Genomic DNA, 26,879 nt, shown 5'->3' with positions numbered 1-26,879 from the left:
AAACTTCCCACCCCCACCCTTGCAGGTATCAGTCATAACCTTTCTCTGATCTGCTATAATTCATCCATACCATTTCTTTTTCTCAATTCATTCATAGGATGTCACTACTGCTGATAGGCAAAATATGGTGGCCTAATCTGTGGTTGCCCTTTAGAAGGTGGTAGGAAGGCCTTCTTGAACATTTGCAGTCCAGCTGCTGTAGATACACCCATAATGCCACTGGGGAAGAAGTTTCGGGGCTTTGGCTATTACACTGAAAGAATGGCAAAAAATTTCCAATTCAGGATGATGAGTGGCTTGGAGGGCAATTTTCAGGTGGTGGTGTTCACATGTCCTTCAAGTGCCAAAGAATCTAACTTCAAACATTTATTCCACTGAATAACTTTCCTATAAAATAGTTGTGAATTTTGGAGGGTGCTGTTTAAGGAGTTTTGGTGAATTTCAGCAGTAAATCTTGTAGATAGTGCACACTGCTGTATCAGTGGTGAAGGGAGTGAATATTGTGGATGGGGTGCCAATAAAGCAGATCACTCCGTCCTGGATGGTGTCAAGTTTCTACTCTGTTGTTAGAGCTACACTCATCCAGACAAGTGGGGTATATTCCATCACACTTGAGATTTGAGCCTTGTTGATCGTGGACAGGAGTTAGGGAGTAAAGAGTTGAGTTACTCACAGCAAGCTTCCTAGCCCGTGACTCGCTCTTATAGCCAAGTATGTCTATAGCAAGTCCAGTTCAGTTTGTGACAACTTCCAGGATTTTGTTAGCGGGGGAGCCAATGATGATAATGTCATGGATCATCAACAAAATAACAGTTTGATATTTTTGCTTTGGAAATGGTTACAACCTGACACTTATGTGATGCAACTATTGATTGCCATTTGTGGGTCCAAACCTGAATCTTGTCCAGGTCTTGCTACATTTGCACACATACTGTTTCAGTGTTTAAGGAGTTGTGACTGGTTATGAACATTGTACAATCATCAGCCAACATTTCCACTTCTGACCTTATGATGATGAGAAATTCATCAATGAAATAGCTGAAGAATATTGGGCTAGGATGCTACCCCTAAAGAACTCCTGTTGACATATCCCTAGAGGTGGGGACAGGCCATTTAGCTCAACAAGTCCATGTGGTCCCTATGCCCCATGTGGCATCCCACCCTGGCCTATTCCCCTATCCCTGCATTTCCCATGTCTAACTCACCCAACTTAACCATCCCTGGGCTGTATAGCACAGCCAATCCACCTACCCTGCACATCTTTACATTGTGGGAAGAAACCAGAGCACCTGGAGGAACTCCACACAGACAGTCACCTGTGGCTGGAATTGAACCTGGGTCCCTGGTGCTGTAAGGCTGCCCTGCTAACCAATGAGCCACTGTGCCTCCCTGTTTAAGATGCTCTTAAATAAGGAGACAAAAAAGTATATGACACTTCAGAAGTGATCTCACCAATGCTCTGTACAACTGAAACAAACTATTCCTACTTTACTTTTAAATTCCATTCCCTCTTCTTGCTAACAACACTCTACCTGGAATAAATAGTAACTTCCTACAATCCATGCACCAAGATAGACAGCACGGTGGCTCAGTGGTTAACATTTTCTGCCTCACAGCACCGGGAAACCAAGTTCAATGCCACTCTTGGGTGGCTGTCTGTATAAAATTTGCACGTTCTCCCAGGGCTTCCTCCAGGTGCTCCACTTTCCTCCCACAGTCCAAAGATGTGCGAGCTAGGTGGATTGGCCATGCTAAATTGTCCATAGTGTTCCAGGATGTGTAGATTAGGTGGATGGGTCTGGGTGCGTTGCTCTGAAGGTCAGTGTGGACTTGTTGGGCTGAAGGGCTTGTTTCCACACTGTACGGATTCAATAATACCTAGATCCCCCTGTGCTCTCTATCTGGTAATATATTGGTTTTCTATTCTTTCTGTCAAAGTGCACAAATAAATCTTTTCCTGCATTATACTCCAGCTAAGAAATATATGCCCATTTAATTAATCAAAGGCCCTTTGCAGACTCCTTATGTACTTTTTTGACCTACTTTCCTAAATATCAACAAATCATCAGCAAATGTAGTTTCCAGACGTTTGATTCCTTCATCAAGACTTATAAATACATATAAACTTGTATTATTGTCATGGGATATTTTATTATATTAAAGACCTAATAAAGACAAATATTCAAATTAGGGAGAGGATAGGAGGAGGCCTTTCAGCACCTTAAATCTGCTCCAACATGCAGTAAGATCATGGGAAGGGCAGTCTAAGTCTCATGACCCTCTGTGAGAAAGAACTTCTTCTCCCCTTTGTCTCAGAATGGTGACTCCCGATTTTAAAAGAGTGACTCCTGATTCCAGATTCTCCTGCAAGGGAAATATCATTCTCACTTCATTTGTCAAGACCCCTCAGAAACATTCATATTCCAATCAAATCATTTCTTACTCTGCTAATCTTCATTTGAACAAAGCTTAACATGTCCAACCTTTCCTGCAAATTTCAACTATAAGTTTAAAAATATTTCTCTGAACTGCTTCCAATGCATTTATAAACTTCCTTAACAAAGGGAACTAGTGTTGTGTAGAGTCTCACCTGGATAACGAAGTATAACATTCCTACTTTGAATTCAATTCCCTACACAATAATTGATACTTTTTTTAGTTTTCAAAATTACTTGCTGTATTCACCTAATAACATTTGCAAATACTGTGCCAGGAGATCAGGTTCACTCTACATTTCAGAGTTCTCAAATTGTTCATCATTTAGATAATAATAAGACCAAAAGATATCGGAGCAGAATCAAGCCATTCGGCCCATTAGGGTTGCTCCACCATTTGACCTTGGCAAACGTTTCTCAACCCCATTCTCCTGCCATACCTCCCTAACTCTTGATCCCCTTACTCATCAACAGTCTATCTATCTCTGTCTTAAAGACACTTAATGAATTGCCCCCCATGGCATTCTATGAACTATGAGTTTCACAGATGCACTATCCTCTGACTGAAGAAATTCCTCATCATCTCAGTTCGGGATCATCCCTTCACTCACATAATATGCATCTTTTTTAAATTTCCTGCCAAATGAAAAATTTCACATTTCCCTCATTATACACTATTTGCTAGATCTTATCCACTCTGTTAGCCTATCTATATCCAATTATGGTCTCCTTGTGTTGTCTTTGCACCTTACTTTTCTACCTTTGTATGTATAATCAGCAAATTTAGCAAATATAACTTTGATTCATTCATCCAATTCACTTACGTAAATTGTGAAAAGTTGGGGACCCAGCATTGATCCCCGTAACATAAACTCATGACAATTTGTTAACCAATTTATGTCTTCTGTTTCCTGCACAATAGCCAATCTTCTATCCATGCCAATATATTACCCCATCCACTACATGACTGCTTTCCACAATAACCCTATGTGGCCCCTTGGAAATTTTAGTACAGTACATCCACCAGTTTCCCTTTAATTATTTTAAACATAATTTACCTATCATAAAACAATGGTGACTCTGTCTGTTTACCTTGATGATGTCAAAGTGCCCTCTTGTAACTCAGTTAATAATAACTTCTAAATTTTTCCCAATGATAGATGTTAAGCTAACTGGCCTGTAATTTTCCTCCTTTTGTGATGAAAGGAACTACATTTGCTGTTTTCCAGTCTTTACTGAATCTAGTGAATTTTGGAGAATTAAAATCAAACTATCGTTATCTCAGTAATCTTTCATTTTGTTAAAAGATGTAGTCTAATGGTAACTGGGGACTTTTCAACTCACAACTTCAACAATTTGCTCAGTACCACTTTTCTTGTGATTGTAATTGTGAATTCCTCTCTCCATTCTATTTCCTGATTTGCAGCCAATTCTGGGATGTTTTTTGTATACTCTATAGTGAACATGAATAAAAAACTATTCAATTCACCTGCCATCTCCTTATTTTCTAATTCTAATTTTCCAGACTCACTTCCTACAGGACAACTCTCAGATTGTTAATGTCTTTCCTGTTTAAATATCTATAGAAACCCTTAGTATCTGTTTTTTATATTTTGAGCTAACTTTCCATCCTTATGAGTTTTTTAGTCTTTTTTTGCTTGTTTACATTCTGCCCAACCTTCTGACCTGCTACCAATTTTCAATTAAAAGCAACTCAATACTTTTTCTTTTAACTTTTCTAGTTAACCATGGATCACCAACCAAACCAGTGCTCATCTCTTCATCCCACCATGAGCTTGTCTCACTCCCCACTCCAGCAAGTGGCTGGCTGCCCCACTGAGAAATTGTTCCACCACCCCACATCCTGGCTTGCTGCCCAACTCTGAGCTTGTCTCTGCCCTGCTCTGATGCCAGGCTGTGTGAAAGTAAGCAGAAGTCATCATTGTCGCAGAGGGCTACTCTCTGACCAGTGTGCGATGGCAGGTAAGTGTTTGGCCTTAAGGTCACTGTGCCTCAGGTGAGGGGAGAGGTTGAGAATCATAGACTCCCTAAAGTGTGGCATCAGGCTATTCAGCCCACACTGTTCCTCCAAAGAGTATCCCAGACAGACAGACACCCCATCACCACCTTTACAATGGCTAATCCACCAAGCCTGCAAAAATTTAGCATAGCCAATCCACCTAAACGGACTATGGGAGGAAACCCATGCAGACACAGGATAGAATGTGCAAACTCCACACAAACAGTTGCCTGAGGGTGGAAGGAAACCCAGGTCCCTGGTGCTATGAGGCAGCAGTGCTGACCACTGAGGCAACTTGCTGAGGAGTAATCTTAGCCTTAGTTGTAACCTCATGCAATGTGGGACTTGAATGCATGGCGTTGGCATCACTGTGCATTGCAAACTAGCCATGCAGGCAACCCAACGAAAACTACAATTCTGAACTAGTAAAAAAAGCTTCCACGGTGCTGCACATCAGATAATCGTTTGAAAAGCAATACGTTATTAGTTCTGCAGTTGTTAGATAGCTCTGAATTGCCCAATGGATGATCATCATCATTGAGTGCAGGCGTTTAGCTAGCCTTTCTTGCAGCAGCACGGTGGCTCAGTAGTTAGCACTGCTACCTCAGAGCGCTTGGGGTTCGATTCCAGCCTCGGGTGATGGTCTGTGTAGAGTTTGCACATTCTCCCCTCGGCCTGTGTGGGTTTCCTTCCACAGTCCAAAAATGTGCAGATTAGGTGGACTGGTCAATGCTATAGTGCCTAGGGGCGTGTGGATTAAACATGAGGAAAAGGTAGGGGGGGGGTGGTTCTGGGTGGGATGCTCTTCGGGAGGGGCGGTGTAGATTTGTTGGGCTGAATGGTCTGTTTCCACACGCGGCTAGGACTCTATGATCCCAGGCGCCGCCTACACAGTGAGTGTTCCCTCTGCAGTTACACGTACGCAGCTGGCTCAGCCTGATCCTCAGCACTCTGGTTCACAGTCCCACGCGTGGAAATGCAGGTTTGTTGTTGAACTGTGAGAAGCTCCTTTTGCTTAGGCGAGCCGTGCGAACACCAGGAGATTGAGCCGGAGCGGAATAACACTCATTTATCTATAACGCTGTGAGTTTGTGTAAATTTCCCACCAAAAACCCACGTTGGTGAAATAAAAATGTTACTTTTGAACGGGCTTATCGGTAAGGTTTCAATTTTCAGGCGTACTTATGATATTTGGAAAGCTCGCCCGTATCTTTGCTTTAAAGTTGTTTCCTCGTTTGCCCCCGAGTTGCTATTTGCACACGGAGAGAGCCGGCTTCAGTAATTCCACACGGTCCGAAACTCCAGATAAAAAAAATGCCAGAACACACGGCCCAGGTCTCCTGATCACTTTAACCTCCTCAGAGGAAATCTGCAGCTTTTTATTTGAAGTCCCCCGGGAACTTGCTCCAAACTGTGAGATCTCGCCTCGAGTTTAGAAGTTGGGAAAGCGATGGATGAAATGCGTGAAACGTCTCCGCTTCTGAAGAACTCTCTGGTCCCGAGAAGCAGTTCCTCCGCCGGGTGAGTGATAGTCAAAAACTCTCTGCCTCTTCTCGACCGCTTTCAAAAATAACCTTTAACATCACCCTTTTGATCCTCGTGCAGGGTTGTTGCGAAATTCAAAAACTCTTTGACTCTTGCTGTTTGGATGTAGTGTTAGAATTCCACGTTCCTGGTTTTGGTCACTAACTTGGGAGAAAAACTGCACTCGTTGCTAAGTCAGAGAGGTGAAAATGAAATTCCTGAGTAAACAGCGAATGCTGGAGATCTAAATTTTAAAAAAAAGTCAGCAAGTACTGGGGAACCTCGGCAGATCTGGTAGCATCTATGGGGAGACCAGGTTCGGGTGTTGAGACTCTCTAAAGATGCCGTACATGCTGAATTTCTCCAGCACTTCCCCCTTCACCAATGGGATGATGCGTGTTTCTGGAAATGGAAGTGGGGCAAGAATTGCATCAAATATGCGATGCCCATTACACTCGGATAGCTTCCTGCCTCGCGACATGGAAGAACGGTTGCTTGGGTGAGAACACAAACAAGAAACTGGAGGAACCAGCAAGGGATGAGGGGAAGAAAAAAAAGATGGTGGGAGTACAGGGAAATCCCGATGAAAGAAAGTAACATGAAATAAAGCTGGAACAATGCCAAGATTTGCTTTTGAAAGCTAGTAGTTAGAGAAGCGGGCTAAAAGACTTGCATTGAAAAAGTGCCTTCAGTGAGAGCTGGCTGTCCCAAAGCACTTGAGGTACGACTGAAATTGGCCACTGGCTGCCATCTTTCTTACATCACAACAATCCATACGTAGCAAGAGACTAAAGTCAATCTGACAACTTGCAGAGTATCCCTAGTGCCATGGGAAATGACAGTAGCAAGGCGAGCTGCCTAAAAAAAATTAAACATTTTTGTTTTGAATTTTATTTAACCCAACCTAAACTGGCGATTTATACCTTAGAACATAATTTTGAAAAGGGCAAAAGCCTGAAGAAAGCAGTACTTTTGCAGTGATAAACTGGGTAGTAGAGCCTTTACAAAAAGTAGAGTGAAATCAGGAACCCCTAGATACCCGCAGCAGGCCATTTTTGCAAAATTTATCAGTACTAGAATCAGGCTTTGAAGGTAAGGGTATGGAATTCTGTCAGAAAACAGCAGGAAATTGGAATTAAAAAGAGAGAACTGATAGAAAAGGTGGGCAAAGGCATTCAGAGCGTTGAATTGACTGTTTTTTTTTAAACTCAGTCATGTGATGTGGACGTTACTGGTAAGGGCAATCTTTATTGCCCATGAGAACAGTTAAGTGTTAACCACATTGTTGAAGGTTGAACGTCACGTATCCGTCTTACCACATAAGCCTATCAAATTTCCTGTCCTAAACGTTAATAGTGAACTAGATGGGTTCATAAGATAATTACCAATAATTTCATGGCTACCACCACTAAGATTAGTTTTCAGTTCCAAATTTTATTGTTACAAGTCTATTAAGATGAAAAGATGAATAAGTTATTTTCCTTTCCTAATGTATGAAACTGTAATTACCAAAAGTGAATTTTAAATTGCAATTTTTTTTGAAAAGCTTAATCATACCTGATATAGAGAAATAAATTGGGCAGATTCGCTTGTTGGATTCTCAAATGACAGATTCTCAAATTGCTGGAGAAACCCAGCAGCTCTGACAGCATTTGTGGAGAGAAAATAGAGTTAACATTTTGTGTACTGCTTAATCCTGAAAAGGGATTACTGGACCAAAACTATTAACTCGGTTTTCTGTCCATAGATGTTGCCAAACCTGCTGAGTTTCTCCAGCTATTTTTGTTTTTGTTTTGGATTTTCAGCATCTGCAGTTTTTTTTGTTTAGATTCTGTTGTGTTTTAAATTTGTATTTATTAACAAAACTCATTCAAGGTTTTTTTTAGAAAAAGAACTATTAAAACAGCACACATAAAGCTTGATTAAAGCAATAATCCAGTTCCCAAATCTGCTATCAGACAATCACATGCAAAGAAAAATAAAACAAATAAGTTTAAGGTAGAGGGAGGTAAAGAATGCAGAGAAGATTTTAAAAATCCAATAACAGTGAATTACTTTTCCAGTTGTTTCAAAGGTTTTGATGCAGTGAGATCAATGTATTGCTGGTTTAGATCTAACTTTCCCCTGTAGCACCTCTTCAACTGTAGCTACTGAAGCAAATCTTCACGCTTTTCAAAATTCTCAACGTATGATCAGTTCTGCTTTCTCAATTCTAGTTCTCTTGGTTTGCCAAATAAGCTCCTTTGTAATAAAAGCTGAGTATATATTCCATGTTCGTGGGGATGTTATTTGGATGGATAAGTGCAATAAATTCTTTACCTCTAACATGTAAAGATTCTCATAATGGTGTGGGTCAAATAGCACATAAGAACCGTTTCAATCTTCTCACGGGACTGATTTGAATGCCCTTAAGGAGAATGTTAATTTCAGTTCAGACTACATTTGATCTAATCCATACTGATTTAATGAAACTAACCTGTGTGAGTCAGATGATCACTGTGGCCATTTTATGCCAGTGTTTTGAGTTCCTTTCTTAGAAGCTGTTTCCTTGCACATAAATTCCAGGTATTAAATTGACCAGTGGAAATTGAAGATCATAGTCTGTACTTTGTAACGTAAAGACATTTGTTGATTAAATTTAGTTTCCAACAGCTGTCATGTAGGGGGATTTGAACTCAGCATGAGTCTGGGCCTCTGGATTATTAGTAAACTGACATTACCACTATATTGCCATTTCCCTTCATTATAATTATAGGTTTTGTTTTCTTCTTTTGGTTTTTAGCACGTCCCTGGAGGGCCGTGAAACCTTGTCAACCAAGTTGCATGACGGTCAGACACGTGTGGACCCTGTTCTAGAACAACTGGAGCCTGGGCATTGCCATTCCAGCCAATCCTCTGGAGATCATAAGGACGTAGATAAAGAGATTGCCCGTAGGAGGCTGTATCTAGCTTCTGCTGTCTGCTTGGTCTTTATAATTAGTGAAGTAATAGGTAAAGAAGGAAACAACAACTTGTAATTATCTGGGATAGTGGGAACTGCCAATGCTGGAGAATCTGAGATGACAAGATATGGGCTTCAGATTGGTATGACAGGTCGGCACAACATCGAGGGCCGAAGGGTCTGTACTGTGCTGTAATGTTCTATGTTCTAAGATGTCGAGCTGGATGAACACAGCAGGCCAAGCAGCATCAGAGGAGCAGGGAGGCTGACATTTTGGGCGTAGACATTTCTGAAGTCAGCTTTCCTGCTCCTCTGATGCTGCTTGGACTGCTGTGTTCATTCAGCTCTATATCTTGTTATCTATTGTGAATATCTGGTATATTTAACATCTTTAGCATGCCCCAAAGCACTTCATAGGCAATTTTTGAAGTGTAACCACTGTGGTAATATGGGAAATGCAGCTGACAGTTGTGCGCAGCAAGCTCACACAAACAGGAACTTGATAATTGCTACATGATATTGGTTGAGATATGAATCTTGACCAGGACAGTAGGCAGGACTAATCTTTGCTCTTTTAATAGCACCATGTGAAATAACTGGGCAGAGGCTGGTATCCTGTCACCAAGTCACTCTTTATTTACATGTGCGCAGTATTTGACACTGGGCTGGCCTTCCTTAGAGCTAAGTTTCAGAGTGAACAGAACCTCTGACACTCCTGTTTATAGCCGTCAGCCATGGCTGCCTGGTTGGACCAGGTTAATAGCTCCAATCAAAGAACTCATATCCTATGAGATCGACCTGGCCGACCTTGCTACAGCCATTACATCTCTCCCTGTATAAGTCCAGAGACTTGCAGCCTCTCCTGGAAAATTTTTGCACCAGGTCTAGTTCCTCCAGTTCCGCCTCAGTTACAGGCATGTGTACTGGACCATTGCCTATCCTATGTGCCCAGAGTGTCTCAGAAGAAGTTCATCCTCCACTTCAGGCAGTAAAGGTATTGAAGATGTGACATCTGCCACGTCCATCTCAGATTCCAAAGTTTCTTTGATGCTAGATGGAGGGTGAGAACCTCTGTGTCCTGACAGTCTTCCGGCTGTTTTGAGGGGTTGGGGATGTTTTGCTCCTGCCCCCTTTGCAGTTTTCATGTGCTCTTCATACTTGTGCAGCACTGCTTCACCTACCCAAACTTTGTACACCAAGGGACCTGACCTCGCATTGACCATGCCCCTTACCCATTTCCATCTTTCAGAACCAAATTCATCCCCTGAAGCAATCTATGTCCCTTGCTTAGAGGAGGAGTCTTGTGTCCTGCATTGGCTTTCCTGATGCCGTTTCACACCACATTCCCCTCACCCCCCACACCACCACCATCACCACCACCCCACCCCCCCCCCCCCCCCCCCCCCCCCGATCCAGGAAGTTCAGATTTAATCTGGTGCGGAGTGTTCTCTTCATTGGCAGCTCTGCTGGAGCTATCACTAGTCACGTGAGGGGAGGCCTGATAATCAGAAAGGAATCTGGACAACTTGTTATCGAGTGAAGCTACAGGCTGCTTCTTTAAGCCTGCTTTCAAAATTTGGATTGCTCTTTCTGCCAGACCTCTGAAAGATGAATGGGTTGGAGCTGTGCTTATATGCTGAATGCCGTTTGACTTTAGAAAATACTCAAATTCTTTGCTGGTAACTGATGGCTCGTTATCTGTGACTGGCACTTCCAGGAAGACTGTGCATTGCAAAAGATACATGTAGTTTTTCTGTTGTCTTCCCCCGTGTTTGACAAATGAACTCAATGCATGTCCAATCACCTTCTGTGGGCATCCACAATGAATAAGAATGTTGAACACATGAAAGGACCAGTGTAGTCAATGTGTAACTGAGTCCAGGGTATATCCTGTCATTGGCACAAATTTGTGGTAATTTTTGACCTTGTTGGCACCCTGGTACTGCCCCACCAATAGGGCTATATCTGCATCCAATTCTGGCAACCAGACATAACTTCTCACCAACATTTTCATTTTTGAAATCCCTGGATAACCCTGTTTGAGTTCAGCCAGTCTTTACTCAGGACAAACACTGTTACTCCCCGTAATAATATGCTGTCCTCTATGGAGATCTGGTCTCACCAGGTCCTGGAAGGTTTTGATTCTAATGTGACCGCCCATTTGTTTCTCCATCACCACCAACTATTTCAGTTTTGCCAGGACTTGATCTCTTTGTGTCCACAGTGTGATATTGTCAGTGATGATAAGAAGGGAGTCCGTGAAGTTTAAAACTAGAATGGACTCTTCGAGTGGTGACACCACCAGTGGTGCATCTGCCAGCAGGAGGTGGCTCAATGCATTCACATTTGTTACTTGGACTCTCAGATGGTGTTCCAACTTGTAATTGTGTGCAATTAGAATGAGAGCCCATCACTGGATTTGACCTGAAGCATGGGCAGCACGGCCTTGTCCAGTAAACCTAGCAGGGGTTTGTGGTCTGTTACTATTACAAATTTACGTCCATAAGGATAGTGGTGGTATTTTCTCACTGCTAAACCTTCCTTCTTCTTCTTTGTGTATTTGCACACTGCATCAGCCGAAGTTCAGGAACCGTACGCTATTGGGTGTTCCTCTCCAATGGTCCATCTGTGTGCCAACGTTATCCTGATACTGTACAGGGAAGCACCACATGTCAGCACCAGATCTTGCTTGGGATCATAGTGGGCCAACACCATAGATGATAGCTGCTTCTTTACTTGCCTACATTTGGGCTATGACACCATTTATAAGGCTGACCCTTTGTCAATAACAGGTGTAAGTGTGCCAGGATGAAGGCCACGTTACGAATGAACTTGCCATAATAAATTCATCAAGCTCCGGTACAGGCATGGGAGCTGGGGCTCCTTTGATTGTCCTCACTTTATCCTGCAAAATGTATAACCCAGTTTTGTTGACTCTGTAACCCAAGTAGGTCACTTAGAGTGCCTGGAACACACATTTTTCCCTTCTAAGACATTTACCTATCTGGGAGAAACATCTAAGGACTATTTCAAAGTTCTCTAATTGCTCTATATTGGTCTTCCCTGTTATTAGCATGTCAACCAGATAAATGGGGACCTGGATTAAACCTTGTAAAATGTTATCTATCGTCTGCTGAAAAATGGCACAGGCTGATGATACTCCAAATGACAGTCTTGTATATTAATACTGACCCCTATAGGGTTCATAGTGCCATACTTCTGGGAATTCTGGTTGAACTGCAGCTGAAGGTAAACATGGCTTGTGTCCAGCTTGATGAAGGACAGACACCACAGCCAGCTTTGTGCCATCCTCTGAGTTGTGGCTACTCTTCTACAAAAGAATGGAAAGATAATTTTGTGGCTGGACCATCCAAGCATTTCAATTCTATGTTTGGTTTGAAACTGGTGTTATTTGGGTTCCATTAAAGAATATGCTTAAGCCATTTTTTTTGAAAATACCTCCCTTTTATCAGATCCAATTTAGTAAAGAACCACGAGTCAGAAATTGACTTTGCTGAGTCAACCATGCCCATGCTTGGGTGGGTCATTTCAATCAGCCTTGGTGTATTTGGGAAGGATGATTGAAATCATCCAGAATTTTCACTCTTGACCGTTTCTAATGGTAAAGGACATGTGTACATACATTAGAACAGAATTTAGGATTAACTAGATGAATAAAACTTCTTCATCCTTGAAGTTTGGTTATTTGTAAAACAGTTAGTGCTGAAATTATGTCCAGAAAGGGAAACTTTCTTGTAGAGATGGGCAGAAAATTAAAATGGAGTAGGGATATTGTGTCAAGGTATTATCCTGGATACTCGGGATATTGGAATAAATAGGGAGGATACTGAAATCCTTTGTTCTGATCCTTGCCTATGATCTGTCTCTCTCATTCAGGGGGATACTTGGCCCAGAGTCTGGCTATCATGACTGATGCCGCTCATCTTTTGACAGATTTTGCCACCATGCTTGTCAGCTTGTTCTCACTGTGGATTTCTTCTCGGCCTGCAACTAAAACCATGAACTTTGGTTGGCATCGTTCAGGTGAGACCAGGTCGGTATTTGTATGTAAAAATAGTGAGAGGTCACTCATCAACATGAGTGATTGTATGTTTCTTTGTTTATGTTTATTTGAGTAAATCAGCTAGTAATGCATTCCACTCTGTGCTTTGATAACAAGGTGTGGAGCTGAATGAACACAGCCAGCCAAGCAGCATCAGATGAGCAGGAAGGCTGACATTTCGGGCCTAGACCCTTCTTTAGAAATAGAGATGGGGAAGGGGGTTCTGAAATAAATAGGTAGAGAGGGGGAGGCAGATTGAAGATGGATAGAGGAGAAGATAGGTGGAGAGGAGACAGACAGGTCAAAGAGGCAGAGTTGGAGCCAGTAAAGGTGAGTGTAGGTGGGGAGTAAAGGAGGAGATAGGTCGGTCCAGGGAGGACGGACAGGTCAAGGGGGCGGGATGAGGTTAGTAGTTAGGAGATGGGGGTGGGGCCTGAGGTGAGAGGACGGGATAGGTGGGAGGAAAGACAGGTTAGGGAGGCAGGGACAAGCTGTGCTGATTTTGGGATGAGGTAGGGGGAGGGGAGATTTTGAAGCTTGTGAAGTCCACATTGATACCATTGGACTGCAGGGTTCCCAAGCAGAATATGAGTTGCTGTTCCTGCAACTCATCAGGTGGCATCATTGTGGCACTGCCGGAGGCCCAGGATAGACATGTCGTCTGAGGAATGGGAGGGGGAGTTGAAATGGTTCATGACTGGGAGGTGCAAACTGAGCATAGGTGTTCTGCAAAGCGGTCCCCAAGCCTCTGCTTGGTTTCCCCGATTGTAGAGGAGGCCCATCTGGAAAAGCGGATACAGTATACCACATTAGCATAGGTGACGTGAACGTCTGCTTGATGTGGAAAGTCTTCTTGGGACCTGGGATGGGGGTGAGGCGGGAGGTGTGGGGGCAGGTGTTATTGCGGGGAAGAGGTGTGAGGAATGAGTTGCGGGCGACACGGTCAAGGGTGTTCTCGACCACTGTGAGGCCGAAGTTGTGGTCCTTGAAAAATGGGTGCTTTTCCTTTTCAAAGCTGCCCATGATCCCTGTGGGCCAAATTGCAAAAGAAATTGAAAAGTAAAATGTTGTGAATCCTGGAAACATGGGAAACTCTTGGTCTTAATTGGTGACCTGAGAAGAGAGAGAAAAAAACAAATCTTTAGGTTGATGGTCATTTGTCAGAACTGGAAGTTGTTAGAAATATAACAATTTTTATATCAGTGCAAAGAAAGGGTAAGGTGACCAAGTGAAGGATAGCAAAGAATGAATAGAAATTCCAATGATACAGGAAATAAAATGACTAAAATTGATAATGGTGTAGAGCAAAAAGAGGTTGATCTAGGCATAGGTAAAGAAACAGGAGATTGATATAGAGAAACCATTAATGATCAATCCTAAATGAGTTGAAATTGAGATGGTAAGGTTCATTTTGAGTGTTGTGAATTATCTGCTTTAAGTGTCAAATCCGATTTGATTTAAAATATTTTTGTTTTTATTCTTCCTGCTGAAGCTGATTATGAAGACTAGTTTTGCTTCTGGAGGTTTTATGTGCTATTTGCTGAGGGCAGGGACAGTATTGTGCGTTTGTTGCTGAAAACTGAGCTAGACTCCCAATATGTGTGTGTCTGAGACCATGTGAGTGATTATCTGTCATTGGCATCTCTTTTCCTGTTCTGTAACCAGTAGGCTTCGATATCATTATCAGCAGGATTGCATTGCAGAAGTTCCTCATCATGTAACATCTTAAAGGTTTGTTTTTGTGGCATTTCTCCAGGTCCACTCCTTTATCTAAAATGTGTCCCAACTGTAGCCTTGTGGTTTTCCAGTCTTGATATCATTAACCACTTTTAATCAGCTTGATTTTCTAGCTTGGTGCAGACAATGACAGATGTTTATGCAGTAGTAGTCTGGACCTCTTTGGTATCAATATTTAGATTAGATGGAGTGGATGCACAAAGGATCTTTTTCTCGGTTGGGAGTGGATGTAGGATGGTCTAAAACTGGCTTGAGGTTTGGGGGAGACCTCACTCAAAATAAGGGCCAAGCTGTTTAGGATTGAGATGAGGAACTTCTTTACCCAGAGGATAGTGAATCTTTGGAATGCTGTATCCCCAGAGGACAGCAGAAACTCAGTAATTGAGTTTGTTCAAGAGAAGCAATAAATTTCAAACAATAATGACATCGAGGGGTATGTGGAGGCAATGATGTAATGGTATTCTCACTAGACTGTTAATCTAGAAATCCAGGTAATGTTCTGGCTTCAAAAGACACCTTGGTAGATGATGCAATCTTTTGTCAATAAAAACAAGTCTGTACTTAACAATTTAAGGTTGACCATAAAAACGTTGATTGTTGGGAAAAGACACATCTGATTCATTTCTTCCTTTGGGGAAGAAAATGGCCATCCTCTCCTGGTCTGGCCAACATTTGGCTCCAGACCCACAGCAATTACTTAAAACTGCCCTCTGGCCAATCAGGGGTGGGCAATTTATGTTGGCCTAGCCAATAAAGACAAGATTGAGTAGTAGATGTTAATGCAGTGGTAATGTTACTGGACTAGCAAACCAGATGTGCAAATCAGTGCTCTGGAGATGTGGGCTCAAAATTAAACTTAAATGCCCATATCCTGTGAAATAAGTGAGAAGTTGCATTGAGGCAGATGATCAGCCATTGTGTGGAATAGCACAGCAGGTTCCAGGTGCTGAAAGGCTTGCTTTTGCTCATGTTTCGATGAATACCATGAAACCACAGTAATTCCGTAGTCCCGTACAGAGGTTACTGCAGAAATCTGATCCTTAACTTCTCAAGGCATGCTGGCATGTTAAGTTCGATCTGGTTTCTGGAAGGATTTTGTTAAATCTGAGATGTTTGTACTTCCGTACATTACATTTAGTTGAGATGCAATAGCTATCTACTAGTATTGTAAATTTGAGATTTCCTGTACGACGTTCTGACAAATTATTTTATATGAATGAACTTTGCTCTTCTCCTGGTGTCCTGAAGAGATTCTCGGAGCTCTGGTCTCTGTGCTGTCCATCTGGGTGGTGACCGGTGTGCTTGTCTATCTGGCGGTTGAGCGACTCATTTCTGGGCAGTACGAGATTAAAGGTGGCGCCATGGTAATCACCTCAGGAGGTGCTGTTGCAGTCAATATTGTGTGAGTATCCTCTTGTCTAAGTAGTATTTTGTTACTTTTTAAATGAACTTCCTTCACTTCTTTCAGGAGAGATCAGACTCTTGCCAGGATGTCGTTTCTCTAAACACTAGCCACCATTCAGTAACTTTTTTAATTATCCACTCTTTTTGTCATTGCCTAAATGCAATTCTTTTCTGCCTGTTACTTCAGGTGTCACTGATTACTGTAACAATGAAACCAGATTGGGTAGTAGATGTTAATGCAGTGGTAATGTAACTGGACTAGTAAACCAGATGTGCAAACCGGTGATGTGGATGCAAAATTGAACTTAAATTGATTAAATGCGTTCAATCTAACAATTCAGGAATATAAATCCTGTATTGGGAATGGTGACCATAACAACAATCGCTTGGGAGAGGAAGTCTTCCATTTGTACCTGGTTTAATCCACATATGAATGTAGATTCACAACAATGCTGTCTGTTCTTACCTATCCTCTGAAATGGTCTCAAAAGACACTGCATTTGAGGTCAGTGAGAAACGGGCAATGAATGGTGGGCCTGCCATATTTCATGGGAGAATTTCAAAGTGGATTTGCACTTTTTACTAGGAGTTACTGGGCAGAGATTAGGAGCAAAAATCCAACAGATAATTTGCCCAGATATAGAGCTGGATGAAGGGTCTGAATAAGGGTCTAGGCCCGAAACGTCAGCATTCCTGCTCCTCAGATGCTGCTTGGCCTACTGTGTCCATCCAGCTCTACACCTTGTTATCTCAAATTCTCCAGCATCTGCAGTTCCTACTATCTCTGAGATAATTTGCCCATCCTCCTGAGTCCAGGGATATTAAAGACAATTTTGCCCCCTCCATTGTCACTGAAATTGAGATTATCTGAAGGCAGAGTCCAATACTCGTGATTATCCTATTAGCTATAATAGTATAACTGAATAGCTGTGAGAACATGAGAATCATTGGTCCAGAAAGACTCCAATTCCATTGAGCTTTCCTTCTACAATTTTAGGAATTGTGTAATACAATGATACAGAGTTGTTGATGAATCGTAACAATTAATGCCTATCAGTGAGTCTACAGCAGTCCCAAAGAGATGAGCTATATTCTTCTTTAACATCATACCTCATCAGCCAATCACAGTTGAATTGTTGGTTGGATAATCTGAGGGAACCAGGTGATCTTGAATTGAATTTTGCCTTATCCCATCTGCTGCTTGGTATCTGCTCAAGTCAAAGTGAGCTTCAACAGATCAGTGGGCTTGACTTCTCCATTGCAGGAAACTTGGCTTGGGGATGAGGACTGGGGTGGGGGAGTCGGGGGGGAGGCGGCGGAGGGTGGTGATGAGAGATGTATATGCAAAACTTGAGGTTTGATTAGCAGCAGATCCCACACGCATAACCTGTCTTGTGAAGAAGGACAGGGGAAGCAGATGTGTGGGAACATCACCATCAGCAAGTTCCCCTCCAAGCTACATACCACCGTGACTTGGAACTAATTTGCTGTTCTTTCACTGGCTGGTCAAAATTCACAAGCTCTCTTTTAACAGTGCTGTAGGTGTACCTTCATTTGATAAACTGTAGTATTTCAAGAAGATGGCTCACCACCAACATCTCAAGGACAATTAGGAATGGGTATAAATGCTGGCCTTGTCAGCAATGCTGTCATTTTATGGATAAATATTTCTAAAAAGCCAGACATTTATTCCGGAGTAAATATCACAAGAGATCACTTAGTACCAATCAGAATTGTAAACTTTCCCTGATCCTTTATAAAATGCCCTCCCATCTTATTCTAGTTGCATTGAAACCAATTATGGTAAATTTATTCTTCCAGCTAAGAGCTGAACACACCTTTGGTCATTCCCTATCTGTGAAGTTCATGACAGTATTTGCCAGTGTAGAATAAAGACTTGACCATCATCCTTTTCACCTCCAATTTTGTCCATATACTGAAACTTCAGTCTTTGCTATCCACCCAATTCTAAATTCTCTTTTTACCTATTCCTATTCACTAACTCTCCACAGAATGGGCATCATTCTTCATCAGTCTGGTCATAATCACAGCCACGGCAGCACAGGAGAAGTCAGATCACAGGATATCGAGTCCAATGCCAATAGCCATGTGAATGCCAGTGTACGAGCTGCCTTCATCCATGTTGTGGGAGACCTGTTGCAAAGCGTTGGTGTCCTGATAGCTGCCTATATCATCTACTTTAAGGTATAGGAACAGTCTTTCAGTAACATGGCTTTTAAAGGGAGTACATCTAATTTTAAAAATGGACATTTTGGGGAGTGCATAATTCTAGAATGTGTTTCTTGGATCTTCATCTAAGCACAGGCATTATTTCTAAGCTACTTTTGAACAGCATCTATTAACAGGCTGTACATGATGGTAAGGGTGCACAGCAATATATCCTGCACTTCATAGGCTCCAACCGGCCAGTTGAGTATGAGTGCATGATTAGTGAGTTTACAGTTACATTACAGCTTACTTCTGAGGCTCATCAACAAGGTCATTACATCCTATTTCTACAGATTGCATTTCTTGAGAATCTGTAATATGCTGTCATGCCCCATCTCTGATTTTCCACCTACTCAAAAAGCATTTTTAACCCATCTTCAATAACTTTAGAAATAATAAATGAAAATATTTAAAAAAAAACACACATGGGAGTGATAAACAATTTTTACAGTTCTGTGGTTTTTTTTTCCTCCAGGCATTTGTTATCAATGTTGAGATGACTAGCCTTAAATTCCTGGAGATGTTATTGGAGGATTGTTAGGGGCAGGAGAAAGAGTCCTTCAGGAATGACTTTCAGCAAAATTTGGCACTGAGTTGTTGTTGAAGAGATGGTCAAAGACATGGAATTTAAAGGAATAGGGGAAAAACGAGAGGTTTAGGGAGAGAATTCCAGGTCTTGGTGTTTAGATAGATGAATATGCAACTGCCAATTGTACAGTGAAGGAATTTGAGGATGTATTGTACGTTATTCTTTATTGTACTTTGCTGCAATTTGCTCTTAAAATATTGAGGTTTAGTTCATGCTTAAGCACTCCGCTAGGATTGATAATATTCCTGTTTGGCACAGGAGCTAAGGAATCAGAGTTTCCTGAACAGATCACCACTGATTTTTTGTTAAACTTCATATCTCCAAGTGTGAAGTATTATTTAAATATTTGGTCACACCATTGGAATAAGTTTTTTGTTTCATTTGTATTTAGCCTGAATATAAGATAGTGGATCCAATCTGCACCTTCCTGTTTTCCATTCTTGTTCTGGGGACAACCATCTCTATCCTGAGGGACGTTCTCTGCATTCTGATGGAAGGCAAGTAATTAACTAGGGGAGAGCTGATTTTAATGTTTGAAAAAAAATGGACCTGAGGCATGTAGAATGAAATGTTGATAAGATAAACCTGCAGGAAAACATTGTTCTATCTTCAAAGAAGAAAGGGTTTGGGTACAATCCAATGTATGTTCTCCTTGAAAGAGAAGGCAAACAAATCTAGAGCTCTCTGGGTGAAAAAAATGTAAAAATTAACAAAAAAGAAGTAAACGAATGCTCATGACAAGTCTCCAGTTGAAAGTGTAGTTGACACTTAAGAAAATGACTGGTGTTCAAAGAGGAGATGAAAAAGCATATTAGAGAAGTGAAGAGTGATTTTGAGAAAACAGTTTGAGTCCGGTAGAGAGGAGTTAAGAAAGCATTCAGGATCCTCGGCTTTATAAATGGGTCATGGAGTACAAAAGCAAAGAGGTTACGTTAAATTTTTGCAAGACAGTCGTTAGGCTTGATGCATTGTATGTGTTTTGGGCACTATACTATAGGAAGGATATCAGTGCATTGCAGAAGGGATATACTTAAATGATCCCAGTGATGAGAAACTTCAGTTATGGGGAAATATTGGTGAATTTGGGCCTGGAGAAAGGGCAGCTAAGAGATTGGATAGAAGATTTCTAAATCATAAAGGAATCTGTATAGTCAGTACAAGGGCAAACTTTTCCTATGTGTAAGAGGATTGAGACCGAGGCGCGACAGATTTAAAGCGATTTGGAAAATATAGAAATTGTAATGTGAAAAAAAACCTTTCACACGGTATGTGGTTTATGTCTGAAATTCACAGCCTGGAAGTGTGTTGAAGACGGAGTCAATTGAGACATTGAATAGGACATTAGATGCTTTTATAATTTGAAACAACATGCAATGGTATGTGGAAAAGACTAGTGAATGGAACTAAGTCATAATGATCATTGGACAGTGGTCAGACATGATGGGCTGAATGGTCTCCTGTCGAATCGTAACAATTCAGTGAAGTTCAGGAAATTAACATGATGATCTGCTGAGAAAAGTTATATAAAGATGCAGAATGCCACAGAGTGAAGAAAGCATGGGAACATCTGAAGCAAATCAAGAATGATCTTCCTTGGCTTTCTGAAGACTATGAATTTGGAAAGGTATGAGGAGTAAATGAGTAAGGGAAGAATCAGTTTCTGTAGGAAATTACATTGTCAGTCTTTGAGTTAAATGGAAAGAGGTAGAATAACTATGAAGGAATATTTACAGCAGTGAGGAGGCCGTGCAAATGGTTTCTAAGATGTGTGTTTATGCAGCAATTGGAAATATGCTGTGCATAGAACAAATAATTTATGTTGAGCAAAGTTCTCTTTAAGATGTGCTGTCACCTGAAATCTGAACAGCACACTAAATCAAGCCTGTTGAGTATAGCAAAAATTAATTAAGATGGTTGCATTGATTTTGAAGAGTTATGAGAAGAGTGTTGACAGTGGTGGTGTGGAAGGAGAAAGAAGTGAGAGGAATGCTGAGGACTAAAGCTCCCCAGTGGGGATGACATGTATCAGTGATAATGGGAACCGAAGTTGCTGGAGAATCCAAGATAACAAAGTCTGGAGCTGGATGAACACAGCAGGACAAGCAGCATCTCAGGAGCACAAAAGCTGATGTTTCGGGCCTAGACCCTTCATCAGAGAGGGGGATGGAGAGAGGGTTCTGAAATAAATAGGGAGAGAGGGGGAGGCGGACCGAAGATGGAGAGAAAACAAGATAGGTGGAGAGGAGAGTGTCGGTGAGGAGGTAGGGAGGGGATAGGTCAGTCCAGGGAAGATGGACAGGTCAAGGAGGCGGGATGAGGTGGTAGGTAGGAAATGGAGGTGCGGCTTGAGGTGGGAGGAAGGGATGGGTGAGAGGAAGAACAGGTTAGGGAAGCAGAGACATACTGGGCTGGTTTTGGGATGCAGTGGGGGGAGGGGACGAGCTGGGCTGGTTTTGTGATGCAGTGGGGGGTGGGGAAGAACTGGGCTGGTTTTGGGATGCAGTGGGGGAAGGGGAGATTTTGAAGCTTGTGAAGTCCACATTGATACCATTGGGCTGCAAGGTTCCCAAGCAGAATATGAGTCGCTGTTTCTGCAACCTTCAGGTGGCATCATTGTGGCACTGCAGGAGACCCATGATGCACATGTCGTCTGAGGAATGGGAGGGGGAGTTGAAATGGTTCGCGACTGGGAGGTGCAGTTGTTTATTGCGAACCGAGCGGAGGTGTTCTGTAAAGCAGCCCCCAAGCCTCCACTTGGTATCCCCAATGTAGAGAAAGCCACTCCAGGTGCAGTGGATACAATATAACACATTGGCAGATGTGCAGGTGAACATCCGCTGGATATGGAAGGTCATCTTGGGGCCTGGGATGGGGGTGAGGGAGGAGGTGTGGGGGCAAGTGTAGCACTTCCTGCGGTTGCAGGGGAAGGTGCCGGGTGTGTTGGGGTTGGAGGGGAGTGTGGAGCGGACATGGGAGTCGCGGAGAGAGTGGTCTCTCCGGAAGGCAGACAAGGGTGGGGATGGAAAAATAGCTTGGGTGGTGGGGTTGGATTGTAGATGGCAGAAGTGTCGGAGGACGATACGTTGTATCCGGAGGTTGGTGGGGTGGTCTGTGAGAATGAGGGGGATCCTCTGGGGGCGGTTGTGGTGGGGGCGGGGTGTGAAGGATGTGTTGCGGGAAATGCGGGAGACGCGGTCAAGGGTGTTCTCGACCACTGCGGGGGGAAAGTTGTGGTCCTTGAAGAATGTGGACATCTGGGATGTATGGGAGTGGAATGCCTCATTCTGGGAGCAGATGCGGCGGAGGCGGAGGAATTGGGAATAGGGGATGGAATTTTTGCAGGAGGGTGGTTGGGAGGAGGTGTATTCTAGGCAGCTGTGGGAGTCAGTGGGCTTGAAACCCCACCTCTTCCTCCGTTACATTGATGACTGTATCGGCACCGCCTCATGCTCCCCAGAGGAGCTCGAACAGTTCATCCACTTTACCAACACCTTCCACACCAACCTCAAGTTCACCTGGGCCATCTCCAACACATCCCTTCCTTTCCTGGACCTCTCAGTCTCCATCTCAGGTAACGAGGTAGAAACTGATGTCCATTTCAAGCCCACTGACTCCCACAGCTACCTAGAATACACCTCCTCCCACCCACCCTCCTGGAAAAACTTCCATCCCCTATTCCCAATTCCTCCGCCTCCGCTGCATCTGCTCCCAGGATGAGGCATTCCACTCCCATACATCCCAGATGTCCACGTTCTTCAAGGACTGCAACTTTCCCCCCGCAGTGGTCGAGAACGCCCTTGACCACATCTCCCGCATTTCCCGCAACACATCCCTCACACCCTGCCCCTGCCACAACCGCCCCCAGAGGATCCCCCTCATTCTCACATACCACCCCACCAACCTCCGGATACAACGCATCATTCTCCGACACTTCCGCCATCTACAATCCAACCCCACCACCCAAGCTATTTTTCCATCCCCACCCTTGTCTGCCTTCCGGAGAGACCACTCTCTCTGCGACTCCCATGTCCACTCCACACTCCCCTCCAACACCACCACACCCGGCACCTTCCCCTGCAACCGCAGGAAGTGCTACACTTGCCCCCCCACCACCTCCCTCACCCCTATCCAGGCCCCAAGATGACCTTCCATATCAAGCAGATGATCACCTGCACATCTGCCAATGTGTTATATCGTATCAATTGCACCCGGTGTGGCTCCCTCTACATTGGGGAAACCAAGCGGATGCTTGGGGACCACTTTACAGAACACCTCTGCTTGGTTCGCAACAAACAACTGCACCTCCCAGTCGCAAACCATTTCAACTCCCCCTCCCATTCCTCAGACGACATGTGCATCATGGGCCTCCTGCAGTGCCACAATGATGCCACCCGAAGGTTGCAGGAACAGCAACTCATATTCCACTTGGGAACCCTGCAGCCCAATGGTATCAATGTGGACTTCACAAGCTTCAAAATCTCCCCTTCCCCCACTGCATCCCAAAACCAGCCCAGTTCTTCCCCACCCACCACTGCATCCCAAAACCAGCCCAGCGTGTCTCTGCTTCCCTAACCTGTTCTTCCTCTCACCCATCCCTTCCTCCCACCTCAAGCCGCACCTCCATTTCCTACCTACCACCTCATCCCACCTCCTTGACCTGTCCATCTTCCCTGGACTGACCTATCCCCTCCCTACCTCCTCACCTATACTCTCCTCTTTACCTATCTTGTTTTCTCTCCATCTTCGGTCCCCCTCCCCCTCTCTCCCTATTTATTCCAGTTCCCTCTCCCCATCTCCCTCTCTGATGAAGGGTCTAGGCCCGAAATGTCAGCTTTTGTGCTCCTGAGATGCTGCTTGTCCTGCTGTGTTCATCCAGCTCCACACTGTTATCGGGGATGACATGTATCTTCCTTTGCATTCTGCTAATGTGTGGGAGACAGGGTTTGAATTTCAGACATGGAGTGAGTTGAAGTCAGTTAAGAAGCAGTCTTCGCATAGAAAAGAAGAACTAAGACAAGAAAGCAAGAGATTTGGAGATATTCATTTGTTGTTATGGGAAACTATAAGACTGAAAATAAGAGTACAATATGTTCATTGACAAACACGATTCCTCCTGAAGCTCAGCACTGCATTTTGACAGGAACTCCAAAAGGAATGGATTTTAATCAGGTTAAACAATCGCTCCTATTAATTGATGGCGTGAAAACTATGCATAGCCTCCACATCTGGGCACTGACAATCAACCAACCGTTGTTGTCTGTCCACATTGCCATCGGTAAGTGTTAATGTATTTGGCTTTTGACATGGATTGCTGGAAGTATATTAAAGCTGTATAGCCCATGACTCACTTTCCTCTCGAGTGGGATGGTTATGAGTTTAATTCTTTTTACACCCAATTCAAGCGAAAAGTATCAGCACAGTAATGCATATATGCTGACTGTCAGCTGTCATCTTTTGTTTGGGATGTTAAATGAGGTCTCACCTGGGCCCTTGCATGGACGTAAAAGATTTCCTGGCACTATGGGAAGAGGAGGGGAGTTCTCTTTAGTGCTCTGTCCAATGTTTATCCCATTGACAATCTCTCAAACACAGATAATTCTAATTGTCACCAAAGTTTAGGACCTTACTACGTGAAAATTGGTTGACACATTTACTAGAATTTTTCTGCACACAACCATGTTTCATAATCAATCCAGTTCCTATAAAAAAATTGCAGGTCCATGATACTGTCTCCCTTCAAAAATCTACCAAGACCTTTTTTGTGCCTCAATGTATTAAAGGCATTATCTTACAAAATATTAATCAAGAAATCTAAATTCAGGAAATGGCCTAAGTCTCATAACACCATAAGGTCATTGGAGCAAAATTAGGCCATTTGGTCCATCAAGTCTCCTGTGCCATTCAATCATGGCTATGTTTCTCAACCTCAGTCTCCTACTTTCTTCCTGTAACCTTTGATCCCTTTACTAATCAATACTAATCTCGTTCCATTTATAAAATTACAGGCCCACAATTTAAAACAGAAATGACAATATTTTTTCAGACTAAGGCTACAGCATCATAGTAGTGAATTCACTTGAGATGAAGATCACAATTCCATTAGCCTTTTCAATTTCTTCTCTTCATGTTTGCTAGTTTTTTGTGATTTGTGAACTTTAATGGCTGTGTTTCTTGCAGATGAGGATGCAAATGCTCAGGAAATATTGGCTAAAGCTAACCACGTACTCCAAAGCAAGTTTGACTTCCATTCCATCACCATCCAAATAGAAAATTACTCTGATGATATGGTCAATTGTAGGGAATGCCAGGAGCCCAGAGATTAGTTCCCACCAGTGCATAGAGTTCCTCTCATCTGTATGTTTGAGAGAGGCATCATGAGTTCATTTCTTGGAGAATCTCATCTGGAATGAGTTGTGTACAAAAGGAAAGGTGGTGTGTGAAGTTATCTGACTGCCGATTCAACCAGACCCCAGCCAGTGTAGTGGCAGTGAGTTGCAGTGTACTTTAGTACAATGCAAGATTAAGGCTTTTAAGTCATTTTTGTGTACATATTGGGCACAGTGATTAATTAAGATCCAGAATTAAACATGACCATAAATGTGTCAATTGGATATTCATCTCACACCAGCAAAATCGTTCTCTGGATGTGTCGATGTCCTCTAGGAGAATGGTTGGGAGAGAGAACTTTGTCTTTGAATTGAGACAATCGATTTTCATGAATATAATTTTTTGTGTTAGATAGAACTGTTCTTTTTTCCTGGTGCTGGGAAACCAATGTTGACAATTTTGTTAAGTTTATCATTCATTGTTTTCGGAATTGTCTATATATGAGTTCTTCATATTTATGCCACACTGCTTTAATAAATGTTTTGCTAAACAAGAATAAACATTTATTGAAATTTTGTAATTCAAAATTTTGTCAGATTGAGTCTTTTGCCAATATCTCTAAATTGAACTGGACAAAGCTTGAAGAAACAATGTTTTACATTAAGTTATGAATGGAGGTGCACTGCCTGAAAAGTGTGATGGAAGCACTTTTTAAAAACAAAATGGATAAATGAGGGGGAACATTTGACAGAATGGTCCGCAAAGAGCTTCAGAGTGGGCCTAATTGGACAGTTCTTTCAAGGACCCAGCACAGGCATGATGGGCTGAATGGTCTCTTTCTGCATCACTCTATGAAGCTAATTGGTGTCAATTAGTACCTACCAATCAAGCCAGAGAGCATGAATGTTGCTTTTGGAGTTGTGGGTGAATGTTGATTTAACACCGTACCTCCTTTTTAGTTCAGAATAAAGTCTGCAGGTGAGATAATACACCAGAAAATAATGTGTGTTTATGTTGGTAGTGATTTAATCAATAAAACTAAGCTCCTTTGGTTATTGTGACAGTTGACCAAAAGCTTAGAGAAACAGGTTTTGAGGAGCAAAGAGAGATAGTTGTGTGATTGTGAGGGAATTCCAGCTAAAGACATAATTGTGAAAGTACATAAAAGCAGAATTTGAGGTGCACACAGATCTCAGAGCACTGTGGTTTTATGGAAGAGTTTAGAGGTAGGGAAGTGGTGAGGCAATGGAAAAACTTTAAACATAAGGTTGAGAATTTTAAAGTCAAGGCATTGCAGGTCCATGAACACTGGAATAATGATGACCAGGACTTGGTATAAGCTAGAATATGAAGTGCAGTTTTAGATGAGCTCAAGTTTACAGAAGATGCAGAGATGGAAGCTGTCAGTTAAGTTTATCATTCATTGTTTTCGGAATTGTCTATATCTGAGTTCTTCATATTTATGCCACACTGCTTTAATAAATGTTTTGCTAAACAAGAATAAACATTTATTGAAACAACAGATTTTGCAGGTAGCAAAGTCAAGCATGAAGTTTTCAACAGCTGGGCCGAGGCATTGATGGAGACAACGTTTCTGGAAGTTTGAGGGA

General features: G+C 42.6%; 1 protein-coding gene across 3 annotated transcripts; it reads left to right on the top strand.

Moving 5' to 3' along the window:
* Window positions 1-5,082: 5,082 nt before the first annotated feature.
* Window positions 5,083-25,787, top strand: LOC125464869 (proton-coupled zinc antiporter SLC30A2-like). Of its 3 annotated transcripts, XM_048557731.2 has the most exons (9): window positions 5,083-5,228; window positions 5,702-5,976; window positions 8,762-8,970; window positions 12,818-12,964; window positions 15,969-16,122; window positions 18,137-18,329; window positions 19,334-19,439; window positions 24,083-24,217; window positions 25,120-25,787. In XM_048557731.2, the coding sequence occupies exons 2-9, from the start codon at window positions 5,906-5,908 to the stop codon at window positions 25,263-25,265; spliced, it is 1,161 nt and encodes a 386-aa protein (XP_048413688.1). In that variant the 5' UTR covers window positions 5,083-5,228; window positions 5,702-5,905; the 3' UTR covers window positions 25,266-25,787. The 3 variants fall into 3 exon arrangements, with proteins under 3 accessions (XP_048413688.1, XP_059510309.1, XP_048413689.1); XM_048557732.2 differs by lacking the exon at window positions 5,083-5,228 and having other exon boundaries at window positions 5,345-5,976; window positions 12,875-12,964; XM_059654326.1 differs by lacking the exons at window positions 5,083-5,228; window positions 15,969-16,122 and having other exon boundaries at window positions 5,341-5,976; window positions 12,818-12,974.
* The last annotated feature ends 1,092 nt before the right edge of the window (window positions 25,788-26,879 follow it).

This window comes from Stegostoma tigrinum, chromosome 24 (genome assembly GCF_030684315.1).
Source record: "Stegostoma tigrinum isolate sSteTig4 chromosome 24, sSteTig4.hap1, whole genome shotgun sequence".
NCBI classification, from domain to species: domain Eukaryota; kingdom Metazoa; phylum Chordata; class Chondrichthyes; order Orectolobiformes; family Stegostomatidae; genus Stegostoma; species Stegostoma tigrinum.
This window is presented reverse-complemented; position numbering and strand designations above follow the sequence as displayed.

Bases quoted from the DNA above. Each gene is read 5' to 3' on its own strand.
- LOC125464869 (XM_048557731.2), top strand. From the start codon at position 5,906: ATGGATGAAATGCGTGAAACGTCTCCGCTTCTGAAGAACTCTCTGGTC. The intron at 8,971-12,817 runs GTAAAGAAGGAA...TCTCTCATTCAG, and splicing joins TATAATTAGTGAAGTAATAG to GGGGATACTTGGCCCAGAGT. The intron at 16,123-18,136 runs GTGAGTATCCTC...AACTCTCCACAG, and splicing joins GCTGTTGCAGTCAATATTGT to AATGGGCATCATTCTTCATC.